The 18,256-nt window shown below is 43.5% G+C and overlaps 1 protein-coding gene across 2 annotated transcripts in view; it reads right to left on the bottom strand.

Annotated features, from left to right (window-relative positions):
- Positions 1-7,790: 7,790 nt before the first annotated feature.
- LARS2 (leucyl-tRNA synthetase 2, mitochondrial) overlaps positions 7,791-18,256 on the bottom strand; it is an 82,545-nt gene continuing 72,079 nt past the window's right edge. The window contains exons 20-21 of one of the 2 annotated variants that reach the window (XM_052694217.1): positions 15,736-15,863; positions 7,791-10,436 (exon numbers count right to left, since the gene is read on the bottom strand). In XM_052694217.1, coding sequence (XP_052550177.1) covers positions 10,257-10,436; positions 15,736-15,863 — 308 coding nt within the window. In that variant the 3' untranslated portion in view covers positions 7,791-10,256. Of the gene's footprint in view, positions 10,437-15,735; positions 15,864-18,256 lie in introns of those variants that run through there. The other variant, XM_052694218.1, reaches the window with a different exon arrangement.

The following is an 18,256-nucleotide window of genomic DNA, read 5'->3' on the forward strand; positions in this document are numbered from 1 at the left end:
GAACGGCAGAAGACGCGAGGAAGGCGCACGCAGACCCACGTGCAGATCCAGGCACACGGGCCTGCAGACGGCCTGCTCGGCACAGGATCTGCGCAGCTGGAGCAGAACCGCTGTGTTTAAAGGTCCCAGGTACCGCCGGGACTGCAAGGAGTACGATCTGCTAGGTGGGGATGGAACTGCCCCAAGGCTGGCGCTGGGCGGATGGAGTGAGGACAGGCCCTCCCTCGTCTCCTCTGCTCAGCGCTGCCCAGCTGCGGGCACCCTGCTGCCCTGCTACCCTCCAGGGCTGCACCAGCAGCGATAAGCAGAGCTGTGAGTGCCAAGGATAAGGCAGAGCTCCGAGCTGCCAGGGAAATAGTTTGCATTCCTGGAGCGGGAGCTGCAGGAATGCACTCACCGGCTGAGCCGCCCTAATGTACTGAGGCACAGCACCATCCTGACCTGTTGTGGCTGACAGACCAACCAAAGCCTGAGCGAGTCCCTGCTCCGGACCCTGAGGGCTGCGGTGCCCCTTAGTAAATCCACTGAAAGTTGCGGGCCTGGGTGTGTGTGCTCAGACTTGTAACGCTTCCCCAGCACTCGGGAGGTAGGGCCCAGATGTTAAGGAATGCACTGTGAATCAGGCTGTGACCAAACTGCTAGAAACCAAAAAATCCCCTCCTTTTCTAGCAGCTCCCTCGCAAGAACTCTGCTTAGCAACAAGGACAGCTCACAGGCCTGAACGTGGCACACCACCTCCACTGAGCTGCAGCCCCTCCAGGCAGGCACATGTCGCCTGGTGCAGCCACCTCAGCCGGAGCTGAGCTGCTGATAAACACTGGACTCATGGGAGTGAACCCAGGCGGTTGGCGTTTTCATGATCAGTGTGTCTGTGGTCAGTGATTTCGGTGGAGGCAGGCAGCAGCACAGAGCAGGGCTGGGGGACGGGGAGCGGCAGTAAATCACTCAGGAGGCCTTCGCTGCCTGCTGAGCTTCTAAGTGATGGATAGCACTGAGGCACAAGGGGAAAACAATCCCGTCTGTCAAACCAGCCCCTCTATCTGGCCTCTCTGAGCCTTGCTCTTCCATGGGGAGGCTGAGGGAAGAAACATCCCCAGGCAGGGCTGTTTTGTGTTCCCTTTGCAGAAAAATCAGCAGCTGAAATGTGAACTGTTGATGACTATGACCAGAAGCAGCTCTGAGTGCGGGGATTGCTGTGCTGTGCTGTGTCAGATGGGTCAGGGGATGAGGAGCTGAGAGCAGGACAGCCCCAGCAGGTATTCTGTGCTGAGCAGGTTTCAGCTTGAGCCACCAGTGGCTGACAACAAAAGTAACTGACTCTTAAGGGACTCCATCAAAATCTAGGAGCTATGAGGTTAAGCCCACAGCTCAACTAAAGCCTGAGCCTAAGTGTGTGATTGCCCCGGAAAGGAACTGCTGGCTGCACCGAGCTCCACGCAAGGGAGAGACAGTGGCACAGCACTGCTCTGAGAGCAACGGAGCCAGCCCAGGACTGGAAACTTCCCTCACTCTTTGCAGTGTAGAAACGAAGAACAAAGAGCAGTGTGAGGTTTTGTTTCTCTGGCATCGGCTTGTGGAAATCCTCAAGCAAAACCTAGAAGATTGGGTCAGTGCTTGAGCTCAGAGGAAGAGACCTGAAAAGCCACAGATGTGAGGCCAGGTTCCTCCGACCCCAGGACAGCTGGGAAAGGAAGCTCACATCTATGAGGATACCCTCCGTGGCACACAGTCACTGAATGCAGTGACTGTGTGCCACGGAGGGTATCCTCATAGATCTAAGCTGCTGCTCCTGAAAGAGCTCCCTGAGTTCTCCCACTGCTTTGCTGGGAAAGGCCATTTCTTCAGGTTGTGGTTGCAGTCAGGAGGATGAGAGGCAGCAGCACTCAGATGGGACTCATTGTTCCATGAAGTCCAGGAATTTCCAGGTGCAAAGCTGCAAATTCCCAGCTCCTTGAGCTGGTGAGCTGGATGTTCGACACCTCTTCTTCCTGCCCACTGGCTTCATTCAGAGCACTGCTGGAAACTGAGCGAGCTGAGATGCTTGGGCTTAGATTCAGTGGTTACCACTTTTGTTTCAAATGTTAAAACAATAAGCAGCAGAGTTGGTACTGAACAGCAGATCCGCATTTCTTTGGCTTGAGAGAAGAAGAAAACGCAATGGCAAGTAGATGGATGGATGGCAGCATAAACTCCACTGCTTTTCCCTGGGAGGAATCTGTGATGTTCACAGGCAAAGCGCTGTGGAGAAGGGAATCATTCATTGCCCTCGCACCACTTCTCTCCTCCTCAGCCAAGGACGCGCAGTGCGCCTCGTGAAGGCAGGCTCCTACCCAGCACAGTGCAGACCTTGCTCATGCCTGCCATTTCTTCCTGCAGACCACGCTGAGGCCCCTGAGAGCTTTAGGAAACAAACCCTTTGGTGGGACAGAAGTATTTTGGAATGCAAGTATCGACTTTGGTATAGAAGTATCTATTTTCAGCTTTCAAAAACAAAGCAAGGAAGAATCTGTGACTTCGCTCAGATCAGGACTTTTTCCGACTTTCTTTTGTAAGGGTCGTGCACTCATTTTTTGCCACTACATTTTTATCTGTGAGCTAACATCTGTGGGATGTTTTACCGCAGGGCTCGCAGGAGCCCTCACCTCGGGGGAAGCAGCCTTCTTGCTGAGCTGCCGCACTGACACCCCTGACCTTCACAGCCATGCAAAGTACATTTCCTTCCTATGCCAAAGGATAAAATCAGCTGTGGGAAGAACAATGCATGCAGACAGCAGGCAAAACCCTGCTGAAGACGTTCAGACACTGAACGATGAAGCTGCACTTGGCCTCGCTCCAGACTCTGTACGCATGAGCACGCGCTGTGATTATGAGCTCCTGTGGACAGGAATCACAGCCAAGCAACTTACAGGCGTTTGTTTAGGGGTCTGACATGCCGTGGTTTCGGTGAGTGTAAAGCAGCAAGGTACTGCTGAAGTTCTGTGCTCATGTTTATTCTCAGTGGGTTTTAGGCTAGGGATACTCCTAAGCGAACAGATGATTAACTTGAACTTTCTATTAGAATGGAGGTGTAATGCTATACTGCCTCACACACCCTGATGCTGCAATTAGGTACCAGCCCAATTTGTCATAGTTCTTGTGAGCTTTGCAACCCGTGCCTATTTAGGAATGAAGGGACTCGCAACTGATGTCATGCTACAAGGCCAAAATGTGTGTGCTTACTTGAATTGACTATTATAAATACAGTCCCTGGAAGAAAAGCCAGTGCTCATCTATTCCACGTTAGCTCCCATGGGCTAGGCTTATGGATTGCAGTGTATTTGCTCGTGGTGTGCAATGCTGACCACTGCAGCACAGCCACCCTCTGCCTGAACACACAGCATGAAGGCAGATTTGTCGGGAAGATGCCCTGGGAGAAAGGCTCGGGCTGAAACACAGCACTGATCGCAGTGGAGTCTTTCTATGCAGCAGACCAGTTGCTTCCCTCTCCTTGCAGTGGTGCAGCCAGCTTTATCCCTCACAAAGAATGAGGCTGTTGGCTTATTAGCACTGGGTCTGGGGCTCCCTACAGTGGATGACCTTGGATCAGGTGTGGAAGGACAACACTGAGGGCTGATGGGCAAGTATGTCTCCAGCCTTGGTAGCGATGGAAGCACTGTGCGTTTCAATACAGCAGTGTACCCTTTTCTAAAGAGAAAGAGAAAACAAGTATTTTTTTTCTTTTTCTTTTTTTTTTCTTTCTTCTTCCGTGGAAAGCCTTAGGCTCCTCCAGGGTATGTGTGGTGGGGGTGGAAGGAGCTGGTGGCAGCAGGGCAGCTAAGGCCAGAAGACTGTGGGGCAGGAAGGCCGCTGCCAGGAACTTTGTCAGCATGGAGAGCCCATACCTCAGCCTCCACCTTTTGAAAACTCTGCTGGAATGCATCATTTTGGAGATGTTGTTCCCCCTCACAGCTGCCCCAGGGGCCTCTGCATTCCTCTGGGAGGCCTGCCCTGCCTGCCTCCTCTTGCTTCCCTCCAAATTTAACCCCCAAGGAGCTCAGGGCAGGAAGGGCCATGCCAACCCCGGAACCCCATGGCCTGGTGCGGGGCCCTTCATGACAAGCTGCTGCTGTGGGGTGAGCAGTGCTTCTCCATAGACATAGGGCTAAACTCCAGGGCAGGTAAAATTTAGGGCTGTTGAGGTGCCCTGCCTGAGCAGCCACCCTCTGGAGGTGTGTCCTGCTGTGCCACATGTAGCCCAGCTGCTGGACGAGGAAAATGCCTGTGGCAGAAAAAGGAGAAATCACACCACAGGGACAAAGCTGTCCTCTGCCAGGCTCCTTGCCCCTGCCCCAGCCAAGCCCAAGGGGAAGATGAGGAGGCTGTGGCCCACCTGAGTGTGTGCATCCTGAGCCCAGAACAAGGGCAAGAACAGGGCCCAACTGATTTTTTGCTTCCTTCAAACAACAACAGCCTGTTTACAGGGCATGCTCTCTGCAGTAAATTACACTAAGAGCCATTTAATTAGCACTAATGGCACAGAAGAGCCAGCAGCAGCCTAGGGACAGCTTTCTGGGGCTGTAAAAATGCTTCAAGCAGCTAGAGTAGTGCTGGGAAATCACTGAGAACCCATCAGGAGCCCTGGCAGAAGCAGATAAAGCAGATACCACGAGCACAGGGTGTGCATGTCGTCTCCGTTTTCCCTCAGCCCAGCAGGCCAAAAGCTTGCTTTTGGTGGCTTCAGAGTTATACCTACATACCATAGGTGGCTTTGTTGGTTTTCTTCTTCCTTACACCTACTTAACGAACAAGAGACAATTTGTTGTTTTTTTCTGTTCTCTACTAAAAATAGCCTTCCATCGGAACAAAAACTCGTCTGGAGACGTTTCTAGCTCCATTTCCCTGCTCTTTATCAGCACACTAACACAAACAGCATGGTGACCTGCTCAACATGCATGCGTGGCCTTTAGTAATCCCAGGCTGGAGGAGCACCACACGCCGACGACATCCTGCCATTAGTCATCAGCTGAGTGTGGCTTTGCAGGGCTGAGTGGATACAGCCAGTGCATCCACCCGCTCTTCCGTGCGTGTCCTAGAAGGATCCCTCTGACTAACAGATGTTTTTGAATACTCTTTCACATGGGAAAATTGGGAAGAACATCTTTTTATTGCACCCTTGCTATTTCATCCAGCCACGTGAATCTCCAGGGATGGAGACGTACTTAAGAAAAATATTCACTTCTGAAAGCTTCTACAATTTTTTCGCAGTACTTTCTTGGCCTAGCCAGCCTAGCAATGCGTGGTTGTATTCTTATTTTGCAGCAATTAGTAAGATTTGCTAATTATTACTGCCGAGTATTTGAAAACAATCGATTTCCCTTTGTAGCAGAAAATAATTTCCTGTTACACCAGTTCTCTTAATTTTCTTCCGGAACAAAACCAGGCCAGCAGTGCCAGTGGTGTCATGCTGCTGTTACTAAATGGCTCTATTTTCTGCCTTGGTTATTTGTCCTGTGTTTATTATTCCAAAGCAGTGCGCCTTGGATCCCCTACAGCTGTTCCAACTGTATGTATTCAGCACCCTGCTGGCACCACGCTGAGTGGCTGGAGAGAAACTGCCATTGCTCAGCAGCCTGTGTTTCTTCTGGCAAAGGAAGGTGGATGTCTTGAGAGAACCTTGGACCTTTCATGCTCGCTTCTGGCACATGCAGGCAGCTGCTCACAGATAAGGAAGTTCAGAGCCCTAGGCGTGACTGTAGGCTCTTCTCTTGCGCCCAGCCCAGAGGGTGTAGCTACAGAGCCTCTGGTAAGCTTCAGCAGGACACGAGGTGTGAAGGTCCAAGTTTGCATCTGATTAGCACCACATGCATGCAAAATTAAGACTTGCACAATTCAAGGGAGCAAGCACGAAGGCATGCATTTCTGTCCATGTAACTATATAGATTCTGTTGAGAATTTCATTGAAGATGAGGTTCTTAAAAGCACTGTTACATCCCAAATGTCCCAGGCTGCATCACAAGCACAAGCATAAAGAATGTGGATATTCAATAGATTCTACTTCAGCTTTTTCTATTTATATATTCCTTTGCTGAGCGAACGATTAGATAGCCTAAAATGGAGCGCAAATTGGCATGGTGCAGGCAGATGAGCACCAAAGGAAAAGACCCCCATGTTCAATATCACAAGGTGTGAGATTCCTGTGATCAAAACCTCTCACAGGTGTGAGCAACACTCAGCTGACAACATCTACAAGAGCTGACTTGTCTGCAAGTTGAAACACTCTGACTACACAGAGAACTGGAGCTAATTTTATAAGGAAGATGGTGCTGGTGAGCAGCTCCCCAGGGCCAAAACCAGACCTGCACTTGCCCAGAACAAATTTGCCCTGCCTAGCGCTTACTTGAATGAGGAAAGGGCTGCAAGAAAATGCTTTGTGTGACTTGGGGCCTCCTGGGACAGGTGGGCTCGGTGAACTGTGAAATGCTTTATGGTACCAGTAGGTCAGTTTATTCAGGAAAAGGGAAAAAATCCCACCTTTCCTCCTCATGTCATGGATGCAGTCACCATTTGTATTCTGCTGGCGTATCTGCCTTCACATCCAGCATTTCTCTTACAGTGCAGTGCTCTGATACAAAATTAGCTCAGATCATAATAGGGAGGGGGGGACTAAAAAAAAAAGTGGAGCAGAAAAAGCATCCAGCAGAACAGTGTGTGCGCTGTTAAAATTCAGTAAATATATAGCTATTAAGCCAACACCCTTTCTATAAACTGTAAGAAGTATTGCAAAACAGAAAAAAACGCCTGTGATTTCTTTCCCCTTCCTTGCTTACAGCAAGGCTTTTAGAAAAGCCCTATAAACTGCAGATTTCCCAAGGAAAGAACAACCAGCAAAGTGCTAACATTCTTTCTAGTTCATGTCAATTGCAAAAAGCTTAGAGCAGAGGAATAATCTGTGAGGCTTCACACTAACCAAAGGCAGACAAAGAAGAGAGACTGCACGACCTACATTATCTGCAGAATTTTTGCCCCCAGAAGAAACAAATAGGCTTTACGAAGTCAGATTAGTAAAAGCTAGATGCTGGTTGTGAGGCATTACTTTAATCTGGTAAATCAGAGACAGATAATGGATTTCATTCTTTTCATCAAACCTCTGTTTTTGGACTCTGCTGATGGGCATGGAAAAAAGAAATGCTTGTTCAGCAATGCCCCTGCAGAGCCTTTTGTGTGGAGCACAGGTAGGGCACCCTGGCTAGAGTGTCTTCAGCTGCAGCACTGATCTTTAATGTGACAGAAAAAGCCCTACTACCTCATTGCAAAGCAGCACTAGCACACAAATATCATCTCAGTCACCACAGAGAGCTATGAACACTCATGCTTAAGAGCACATTTATCTGGGCTGTGATGTCATCCAATACACTGCACTGTCCTATCATGGTTTTGGGGTAGAAAGCGAGTGACACGGTGCAGAAAATACATCTTCCATGTAACGGACCTGTTCCTTGGCTTTCCTGGAGCAGTTTGTGCTGGGCCCATCCCACTGGGTTTAGCAAGTCTCTCACATCTCCTTTGGCTCATCTCTTCATGGAATAAAAACAGCACCCTATCCATTTTAATGTGTGGGATTAGCACTGTGCAATTGGACTGACTGACACCAGCACCTTCCCTTTTCGCTTCTCAAACATCCCCTCGTAGATTTAAAACTCCCATCCTGCTTGCCACAGAACTCTTCAGGTGTACCCAATCTGTGACAATGTTTTACATTGCCTTCAGCACGCAGATACATCTGTACCATAACACAAGTAACAACTGTAAAATAAATGGCAGGCATCTGTGTAAATTATTCTGAAGAGGGTTAACAATAGCCCACAGCCTGAATCAGTCCAATCTAGGCACAGAACAAACTTGTAAGTCCCAATTATCGTTAAGACAAATGGCAGTGCTTCAGATCAGGTCAACATCATGAAAAATTTCAGCAGGTGTCAGGACAACCACAAAGCTCTGCAGCTGGCACCTCTGCCATCCTTCAAACACACACTCACTGGGGGATTAGGCTCTGTCAGACTTTCCACATCATCTCTCACATTCCCTTTTTCAAAACCTTGTTGTATCCTCTGGGCCTCACTGAATTTCACCTTACTGTAAACACACTGGTGTGACTTCTGACCATACACTTCTAGTGCCAACGCTGTTTGTTACTTTTCCTTCCTTAGTGTCGAGAGTCCATTCCACATTTTTCTTTCTGCCTGGATCAAAGTGAAATCTACGATTCACTTCTTCCTCCTGCAAGAGCAAATATAACCAGTACTAACAGCAGTAAACACTGTGGTCTGCTGCTCAGCCCTGTAGTGACTGCAGCTTTTGTTTAAAGGCATCATAGGGCTGCTGGGCTTACAACATCTTTCTTCATCCTTGAAAATATTACAAGGTGGGGTTTTTCTTACACCAAACATGTCACCTTTCCCCAAAGAAAATGTGTTTGAATGGTTCCATAGGGAGCGTTAAACTTTTATATGGAAAAGGCAGGAATGTGCTTGGGCTACAAATTTTTCTTTAAAAGATCCCTTTCACAGTCTTTCAGGGACTTCTGAACAGGAGTTTTATCAATTTATAACAACATATATGTCAGGCAGACATTGGAATTCAAATTATTTTAACTCCAACTAAAGGCCTGTGTTTAAATGTCTGAATGCATTCCTTTGTGGCTAAGATTTAGGGAGTCTTAAAACTGCAAAGACTGTATCTTCATTATAAATATTCTATTTCTTAGTCATTCTTGCGTCAAAGGGCTGCTGAAGAGAAAATGTGCAGCAGTGTGGTCCAGAAGGAAGCAGAAGTCAGAAAAGTTTTGTTGCACATTTAGGAAAGTATAGCGCCTACTCTGCTCACTGAGCCTGAAATCTCCATTATGTAGCTAGATCTTTGCTACCAAAATGCACAAAACCAAATTAATTTCTGGCATTCCTTAGCGCTGACACTTCAAAGAACCTATCTTGATCTTACTTGCTCAGGATCCATTAGACTTAAATATTGTTCAGTGGGAGATCTTTGTTGGTTTTCGTTTAGTCTGACGCACGGGATGGCTGTTGGACTGGAGGGTTAACAGACCTCTCTATTTGACTAGCTCCTTGTCTTAACTGTTAGAAGGGCTCATAAAGGGCTGATCTTAATAGTTGTTAAAGAAGAGGCGTGCTCACACAGAGAACCCTGTAATGTCTCTTTTGAAAACCTTTTTCAAGCACTTGCTAAATACAGTAAGCATTTCCACATGGATGTAACAGTAATGCAGTGCGCAAATAATATGGCTGGAATGAGGCATGAAAAAAGCTTTGTGTTTTACAGACATCTGATTTTTTGAAATGTGTCTGCTAGTTCTACTTAAAGAACCCCTCAGAAATAAAGCAAATGAACAAAAAACCAAACCAACAAATGTTATTTGAAGTTTTACGATCTAGGCACTAGAAGAACTAAGGGTGGAATCCAAAAGCACAGCAGCTGCCTGTACGTAGTTGCCTTGTCCCTTTCTCAACTCCCCCCAAAGTCTCTGGGATGGCTCATGAATGGGAAGTCACTTCATTTGGTCTGTGCAGAAACAATTGTCGGCACTTTGCGAAATTTGACTCTCTCATGTTTGAACCAACAAAAATATGCCAGCAAGTAAGGAGGATCCTGGCTAAGGCAGGGCTCAGCTAAATCATCTGACTGTTTTCTTGGCTTGCCTCTGAAATGCATGTGAAATAGATCAAATCACTCCATTCTGGCTATTTATTATGAATAAAGCTGTTAGCCAGTGCTAATTTACACTAAGCTACAAGAAAATGTTGTTACGAAAAGTGCTGATTAATGGTAGGTTATCTAAATGTGAGACAGGCAGAGCAAAGATGGACTGACACCTAGCATTTGGTGTAGCACACACTCAGGGCAGCTGTTTAGTTCTGGAATCATGCCTCTGCATTTGTCCAAGCCAAATTTCAAATAGGATAGATTCCTATTTAGTTGACCTAAACCCCATGTGCTTTATAACACTTACATTCTATTACAATTACTTACTTATTATCTCCTTCTCATTCACCCAGAGAATATGGACAAACAGCACCTTACCATGACTTGATACGAAACTTTAATTCTGTACATTCCTCCTGTTGAAACGAATATTCAGCAGCAACCTAATTTTGTTAACATTTTTCCCCCACTGTTATATGAGATTTAAATAGCCATCATTGGCACTTTGAGTTGCTTTCATCCTGAAAGATTCCAGTTCTCTTTCATAGCCCAGCAAAGTCTTACTCTTGCACTAAGAAGTTGATAAGGGCAGTTCTTGGAGACAGAAAGGCCTTTTTAATGGTTCGTCCCTGGAGATGCTTGGCTCCAAGTTCACTTTGAAGAACTATCGCGTGGACTTCTTCAGCATTGCGGGCTGCTTGCTGAGGCACAAAAACTTTGCCGCAGGCTTTGTTATTGATCTGGAAAACACAAACACGAGAACAAGAAAAGACAGAAGTTGCCAGGCTGATTTATACACTTTCATCTCCTGAATGCAATCCATCTCATTATGTGTGGTGAAAAAAGTGGATCAAGCTGTCTTTTGCCTCAGTATGAAACTTTCTAAGCAGTTGATAAATTTTTTCGTACTTTCTGGCCCTCTAGAATAGCATAAGAGAATAAAAATTTGACTCAGGATACTCAAGCAAAATTTAAGAAGTAGACACAGGAAGTGTAATTTTTTGAAGATAGCAAGCATTTAGTGACTATGTAATGTGGTGATCTTTTAAGCTTGAAAACAAGATAGTAGCACAGGCTGAACAGACAGCGAACAGAACGGCTGGGATTCTCAACAGCTAAGTAATTCCTTCTATTCAAGTGCAAGATATATTAAAAATATTTGTGGCTGAAAAGATATATCCAAAGGATTCTTCATAACTCATTAAAAAGAATAAAAAAAATAATAAAAAAAAAAGGCTTTAGCTCATTGTAATACTGTATTCTTACTAAAAGCATGACTCATTAAGCCAACCCAACCACAAAGATGACAACCCTTCTTAAGGTAATGCTTTCCTGTGTCTGGCTGTTTTCAGAGCAATTCCCACACTAGCTTTGCACCAGCGAGGCAGAACCACTTAAGTACAACTAAGTAAGGCCTTCAGTAGGAATCACCTCAATGCAAAATGTGATCTCATGATTACTTTCTGTCGTCCATTCAGACCACATAATGTATGTGGTCCACTGAGTCCTACTGAGTACCTTTTCTGGAAATAACATAAAATTCACAATTAAAAAAGCTTTCAGGTGTATATGAAGTACCTTCTATGGATCAGTGTAAATAACACTAATCTTCCATTTTAGCATATTAAATAATGTGAAATTTTTAATCCAGTTCAATCAAATTACTCTCTTGCTTGAGAATCTCCTGCAGATACTGCAGATCTTTGCCAGCTGGACACCACTGTAACTATTTTTCAATCACCTGAAAGTAATATGTTTTGCTTCATACATCTTGGACATAAAAATGCACACAGCTCATTGTTTGTTTTTTTTTTTATCCAGGATTAATGGATGCAACATACCACCAATGGGAGAGACCTGCTTCAGTTACCTGATTTGTATTTTATTTAACACTAAACAATCTGTGCAGTTCTCTGAGAGAGGAAGATGAGAAAGCCTTTTAAGGAGCAAGATGAAGCCTCAAATGCAGCTGGGATGAGTCATTTCTGTGTTTTTACTAGCCTTGACATTGATTTGCAGTGATAATGTAAGTAGACCTTCTACTATTCTTTCCTGCATCCATAACTTGCTATCATAAAAGTGTGTCTGTCTGTTAAGCTTTGCCTTTGGTACCTTCTGAGAAATAAATCCTTTAAAAAACAAGACATTTCACTTTTAGAGCTACCACGACAAGAACACACAAGTAGTTCCTTTTGACTTGACGCTTCAGAGAAGAAAAATACTCCACAAGAAAAAAGAAAATGGTAAAAGTCAAACCTGGAACAGCTTCAGTGAGAAGATGAGGCAAGCCTGTGGGCTTACTGCTAGGTCACACAGCCTGTGGTTAAAAACTAAGCCTGGTCAGTTACATGTCAGTCATTTTGTCCATGATGCACACTATTATGTTCCAGTGGACAGATGCTAGCGGGGGGAAAATTGGCACAACTAGCCTAGCTGGTGTTGTTCTCAAGAGACAAGACAACTGGGTTAGGTGAACTTAGCAAATAAATGACTCCTAGCAGTTGTGTTTTCCCAGAAATGTTGAGGAGCCTGAGCAGCCTGTCTGTGTGTGCCTTCCCGCAGTATCTGCCCATACCTTCCCACACGTGGCACTGTGAATTGCATCAAACAGCAGACTGGTTCTGATTTCAGCACATATTTGCAGAATGGTTTTCATTATAATATAGCTATCGTGGTGCAGAGTCAAATATATCAACAGTGTTCCTAAAAACTTGTTTGCAGGTTTGATCACATGCTGTAACAAGCACCCTATTCTCATACTCTTTTAGTTGAGCTGTTGGATTCTCCTCAGGACAAACATCTCTGGCTCTCTGCATCTCACTAGATCAGCAGTGTATCCCTTAACTTTGGGTAAAAGTGCCTGCTCAAAAGATGAGGGTGCTAGCAGTCTTATTTCTCTGAAAAACTTTCACAGAAAAATGCAACCTCAAATGAGGCTGAGTCCTTTCTTCGGCTGAGAAAGGAAGCTGCTGATTTCCCTTCTGCTTTTTTGAGTTTTTTTAGAGCAGCCCCATTTATTCACAATCTTTGGAGAAGTAAAAAGGAAAGTATCTATACAGTTGTAGGCCTTCCTCAGTAGGAAGCAGTACAATGAGGCAAACTTAGCTTATGTTTTCAAAAAAGCAGTTCTAAGACTGCAGCTGTTAACAGTTCTGCACCACCTGCACAATGTGAGGAACGTTACAAGTGTGTTGACAAGATGAAATGCTGCAACTCCACACTTGGGTCAGATTTTTCACAGCGTTAACAATACATGTTAGGATGTAATATAAGTGCAGGCAAACGAAAATTATTCAACTTCAAGATAGTATTTAGATCAACAAGTACACATGCATCTCCATTAAGAGGAGTTTAAATGTCATTCTTGTACGCAATCTATATTGCATCAGTCAAGGGTGCAGAGAGTTGGTTCATTTTGCTGCCTTGGGTTAAATATGGAAAGACAGAACTCCGGCACAGACAGGAAATAATGAAGTATCTTGTGTCAAGAGAAATAAAACCATGTCTCAGCAGGCAAATTGCTGGCAGCCTGAGGCAGTTTGAGGTCTTGAGAAGAATAGGGTTGTGGCCCAAAGACTCAGCTTGACTGTGCAGCCTTGTGAAGAGACACTGGCTCTTTGCAACAAACCAGTTCCTCCGTACTTTGACTTTCTTGTTTTAAAGAAGGCAATTTATTTTTACAGCCATACAAAAGCCTGCAGTGGTCACATGACTGTAAAACATTCGCATTTATAATGGTTTGTCACTGCTTTTCTGCATGGCCTGTTAGCTCACTCTTAACGTAGCAAGCCAGGCGCTCCTACAGTCATTATTTTTAAGAAACATTCTCAGTCAAGAGAAACTTGTCTCTCTCCTCTTCCATTCTCTTATTTCCTCAGGCCTAAGAAAGGTGTTTACACACATCAAAATCTTCCATGAATTGAGCATACAGAAGTTGATCATTCCCTTGTTAGAGGACTTCCACACGAGGCTATAGCTTTGGCAAAGTCAATGAGGACAAGAAACAAAAGTAATTTTCACAATTATTGCTTAAAGCAAAATTTATTTTTATGTTTCTATTTTCTATTTTTGAGAAGGAAGTTTCAGTGTAAGCAGAAAAATATTAGTAATGTTGAGGCTTTCTTATGCTCAGTTGTACAGCCCTGAAAGCATTCAGGTCAGAATTTTCTTTGTGCTTTGTTGCAGTTTTTACTTCAAAAATCTATTTTAAAACATTTGCTTTAAACACAACTGCAAAGAAGTTCCTATAATTACACAATTTCTCATACATAGCTTCATCCTAAATTGAAACTGAAATTTAAGGTGTTTCCTAGCTGTACTGGAAGGCGAAGGTTTATTTTAATCTTGAGCAATGTAATTATATCTAAGTGAAGATTTGGTGGATATACGACTCTTTTACTGGTATTTGAAAACTACATACCACTTGCAAAACAAAATAAAATAAAAAGCAGAAAAATGACAATGACCATTAGCCTGAAGTCTGTTGTTAACCCAGACAGCACATGAGTCTTTGTCTTTGGTTTGGGAAAAGATGCCAACAACTGAAAATCTCCTCCAACAGACATACTCTGTGGCCACTGCAAAGGATGACATTGAACATTAGAGAAATCAGTGCTCTTAGCAGCATTTTCCATTCTGTTCAAGTGGACTGGCAAGACGTGAAGCTGTTTGCAAAGATACTTTTTATTAAGGAAACCTACAGAAACACAGTTAGATTCCCCTAAATCTAACCAACTTCTTTCCTTCTTAAAAAAGGCAAAGCAGCTAAACACAAATAACTGCACAGCCTACTTCTTTTACCCAAACGAGCCAACAGAATACAACAGTTTAAATAAAACAAATAAAATGCTTTGTTTCTGTTTCTCATACACACACATTCAGAGCACGCAGTTTTAAATGACGGAATGCCACTTCTTCTGGAGACCTCTCATTCAAAGTACAGAATCTCCAGAGACACACACACACAAACGTTTAAGTTAAAGCACTGACGCTGAGAATGTTTGCATGATATATGAAAGATTTCCCTGGTGAGCAGTGAAAAAGACAGGAGCACTGCTCGTTTGTAAGATGCTGCTACGTAGCTGCAGACTATCAATGCCTGAGCATGGAGGACCTGAATTCAAGCTGATTGAGAATCAGCTAACAGAGCAGCTGAGACACTACCCATGAATCCCACCCACCTGACTCCAAGTGCCACAGATGCTCCAAGGCCTACAGAGGCACTCGCTGCTACTGTACTCCATGTAAAAATACAGCTTTATGATGCTTGCAGGCATGCTGAGTACTGACTAGATGGAGATGCAGGGAAAAAAAGATGGTAAACCACATTGCGTGAGCATACACACATTTTGGGAAATTACAGGTTAGCTAAATGTAGTTACAGGTCAACTCTTCTACTGAACTGCCAGCTCCTTCCATAAACCTCGGAGGCTTTAGAGCTCTAGTAGGATCTGGGATGTAATTCTAATGTTAGCAAAACTACCTGTTTTTCCTAAACTTAGTTCCTGGAAATGTGCTTTGTTGATATTTGCCATAAGTTCTGTCTGAGGTAGACAGAAAACATAGTTTGGCAAAAATTGAAACAACTAAAACCAGCTTGTAATTGGTTGCATTAGGCAACCACAGCACTACAGGTAGCACAAGAAATATCACTTCATTTTACATTTTTGTACAGAATTAAGATTTCTAGATGGCCTGACATCTAGGGAACAAAATTTGGAGAAACCTGTATGTATTTGGTCATGGTTTCTGCTGTACTGGCCTTGCCCGCAGTCTGTCCAATCTCCACATACTAACATCCAGTCACTGAAAAAGATGTATATTTAGACTGTCTTCCTTCCAAACATACTATGTGCCTTTCACTTAGGAAACTGTTTTAATTACTCAGCACAACTTAATTGCAACTTCCACCCTATTTCACCTTTCACTGAGCCATATAAATATAGGGAACTGACTTCCACAAGAGCAGGGATTTTGTCACCTTCTCTGAGCTTACAATGCATTAATTGGCCCAACTGCAAATAAATGAAAAGTTCTTACCAGAACAGACATCTCCACTACATCTGGTGGTTGAAGGTATTCTGGGTCTACTTTGGGCCAGGACTGATGCAGCACATCAGCACCCCAGTTATGATGAGTACAAAGTTTATTCTCTATATGCGCCAAACCTGGAAAATGAAACACATTCAACCACATCATCAGCAGATCATTCAATTTTTAGGATTTGTTTGATAAATAAGATGAGAACAAAGTTTACTTTGAAAGCAAGTTCCTTCAGGAGGAAATAACACTGTTTAGATGAGCATACAGCACATTTTAAACAGAAAGATACACAGCTGTGAAAACATTTGCCTTACACTATGTATAGCGACTCTAACATGAACACTGGGGGTACATTTTAGATTAGAATTAGTATTTTTTAAAAGTCTACTTGAAGAATTCAACTGAAATATCAACCTAATTTAAGAAAACGAGCAGGGAAACACACAAAACCTTCCTATTGAGGAACTCAGTCAAAATAAGCCACAATTATGGCTTAATATTTTATCATCTGTCATATGCTGGGTGGTTTCCTGCAACGTGCTGGGTAGTTTCAGCTGCAAGTCAATCTACTCACAAGATGTAAATAATCTATTTGCTCACAAATTAAAGGTTTCATGTAAGTATACCTTGCACAGCTTGCTTTCTTTCTTATTTCACGTACATGCTGAAATAATTTACCCTTTGATTTTATTTAAAAATACTCTTAAAATGGCTATAAATGATCCTTTTCTATTAAACAGACTTTGCACTCCAAGACGATTCATTCCTGATTTGCAGTAGAATTAGTTGTAATTCATTCTGAAGCCACATTGTTTAACTGAATTAAAGCTTCTGAGTGGAATTTATGTTTGTCTACTCCAACTGTAGGGCAAAATAAAAAGATTTCACTGAAAATGCTGTCAAATATGCAGTACTGACTGCAAATATGCAGTACTGACAAGGATAGCTGTCGTGATTCTTTCCTACAAAGCCAGTAGATTTTTAAATTATAAACATGAGTAAGAATAAGGATTGAAGCTTTGTGTTGTTTTTCTTTTTTAGAGCATATGCTTCCTTCAGAATTGCAGAACATAACAACTCATCTGGTTTAAGGAAACTCCAGAAGATAAAGAAAACACAGCACAATAGCAGCCATTAGCAGCAGAAACATACACCATGCATAATGCACCAATTTATTTAGCTGGACTGTTTAGACTAATAGGGCGAATAACAGCAAACACAAACATAAAAAGAAGGCAACTTCCTCCGGAATGAAATCCACCAGATACTTGTCAGTGCTTTTTCAGACAAAGCGCTTCTGTAAAGAGACACAATGTTGCTGTTTTCTGAATCATTCGGAAGAGAGTGTGGTGGACTGCTGGGAGCTGTGTCTAATGGCAAGCAAGAATGACACAGAATGTGCACGTTTCCTAAGAATAACAATGAAGCCGCAATCTTTTTAGGTAAGTAACTGATTAAACTCTTCAGTGCATCTGGATTTGTGTGTTTCTTCCCTCTTGTAACAGTTGCTCAGAAACTGAAAGAGCAAAAGATAAGAAATCAAACAGAAAAAATCCACCCTTCACACTGGTGATTCATTATCACGTTGACTTTACAGATGACAGCTGCTAAATTCTTCCCCTTTTGGCTTCTGAACATACAGATGAGCTCATTTCTTTCCAACTGATCACATGCCTCGTGGCAGAAGCATGCATACTGGCCACTCCTTATTTTCCTGTTGAAGTGCATTCTTCCAGCTTTTTAAAATCCACTTTCTGATATAAGTTGAGAATCCCCATCTACATGGGCAGAAACAGGGTCATGTGGAGGAGCCTGTGGAGGCTGTCTTGTAAACTTACTAATAAAAAATAATTAACACATATTCTGAAGCAGATAAAGCACGATTAAGCACTGTGTCAATCTCTAGGTTACTTTTCTTGCTACAAAATGGGCTATGAGATCACCCGTATTAAAAAAGTGCAAAAGTCAACAGAACTAGTTTCAGAAAACAGCTTGACAGGAAACCAAAATGAAGGTTTTACTTAGGTTGCCTGTTTGGCTTCCTGCCTTAAATTCACATTTTGCAAGCTGTACGACACAGAAAATACAGTCATGATTTGTTTGGCGTTTTCAAAGTGCAACACGCAGGACCAGAAAGTTTGTTATCATAATTTAGATTTGCTGGCACTCTGAGCAGGCCCTGGACAGAATTTCCTCCTGCCCTTCCACTTGATTCTGATACATTAAACAAAAGCACCATTTGAGATCTTAAGAACTAACAATTTCACAGGCCCTTGCTGCAAAAACTTGGGATACTATCTTCTTGTACTGGAAAGCACCTACTGAAATGCACATTATGAAGCAGTGTGCATTTTGCTTCCTGTTTATTGTCTTGTTTTGATTTTTCAGCTCTATCTTCTCTTGCAAACACAGGTCAAGAAGCCAGCTGAGTGCACTTTCCACAGAGCTTACATGTACACCATTTCTGGGGACAGATCTTGTGCTCAATCCAAAGCCCTGATCCTGCAATTGGATCTGC

This window comes from Tympanuchus pallidicinctus, unplaced genomic scaffold (assembly GCF_026119805.1).
Source record: "Tympanuchus pallidicinctus isolate F22 unplaced genomic scaffold, pur_lepc_1.0 scaffold3, whole genome shotgun sequence".
Classification (NCBI taxonomy): Eukaryota; Metazoa; Chordata; class Aves; order Galliformes; family Phasianidae; genus Tympanuchus; species Tympanuchus pallidicinctus.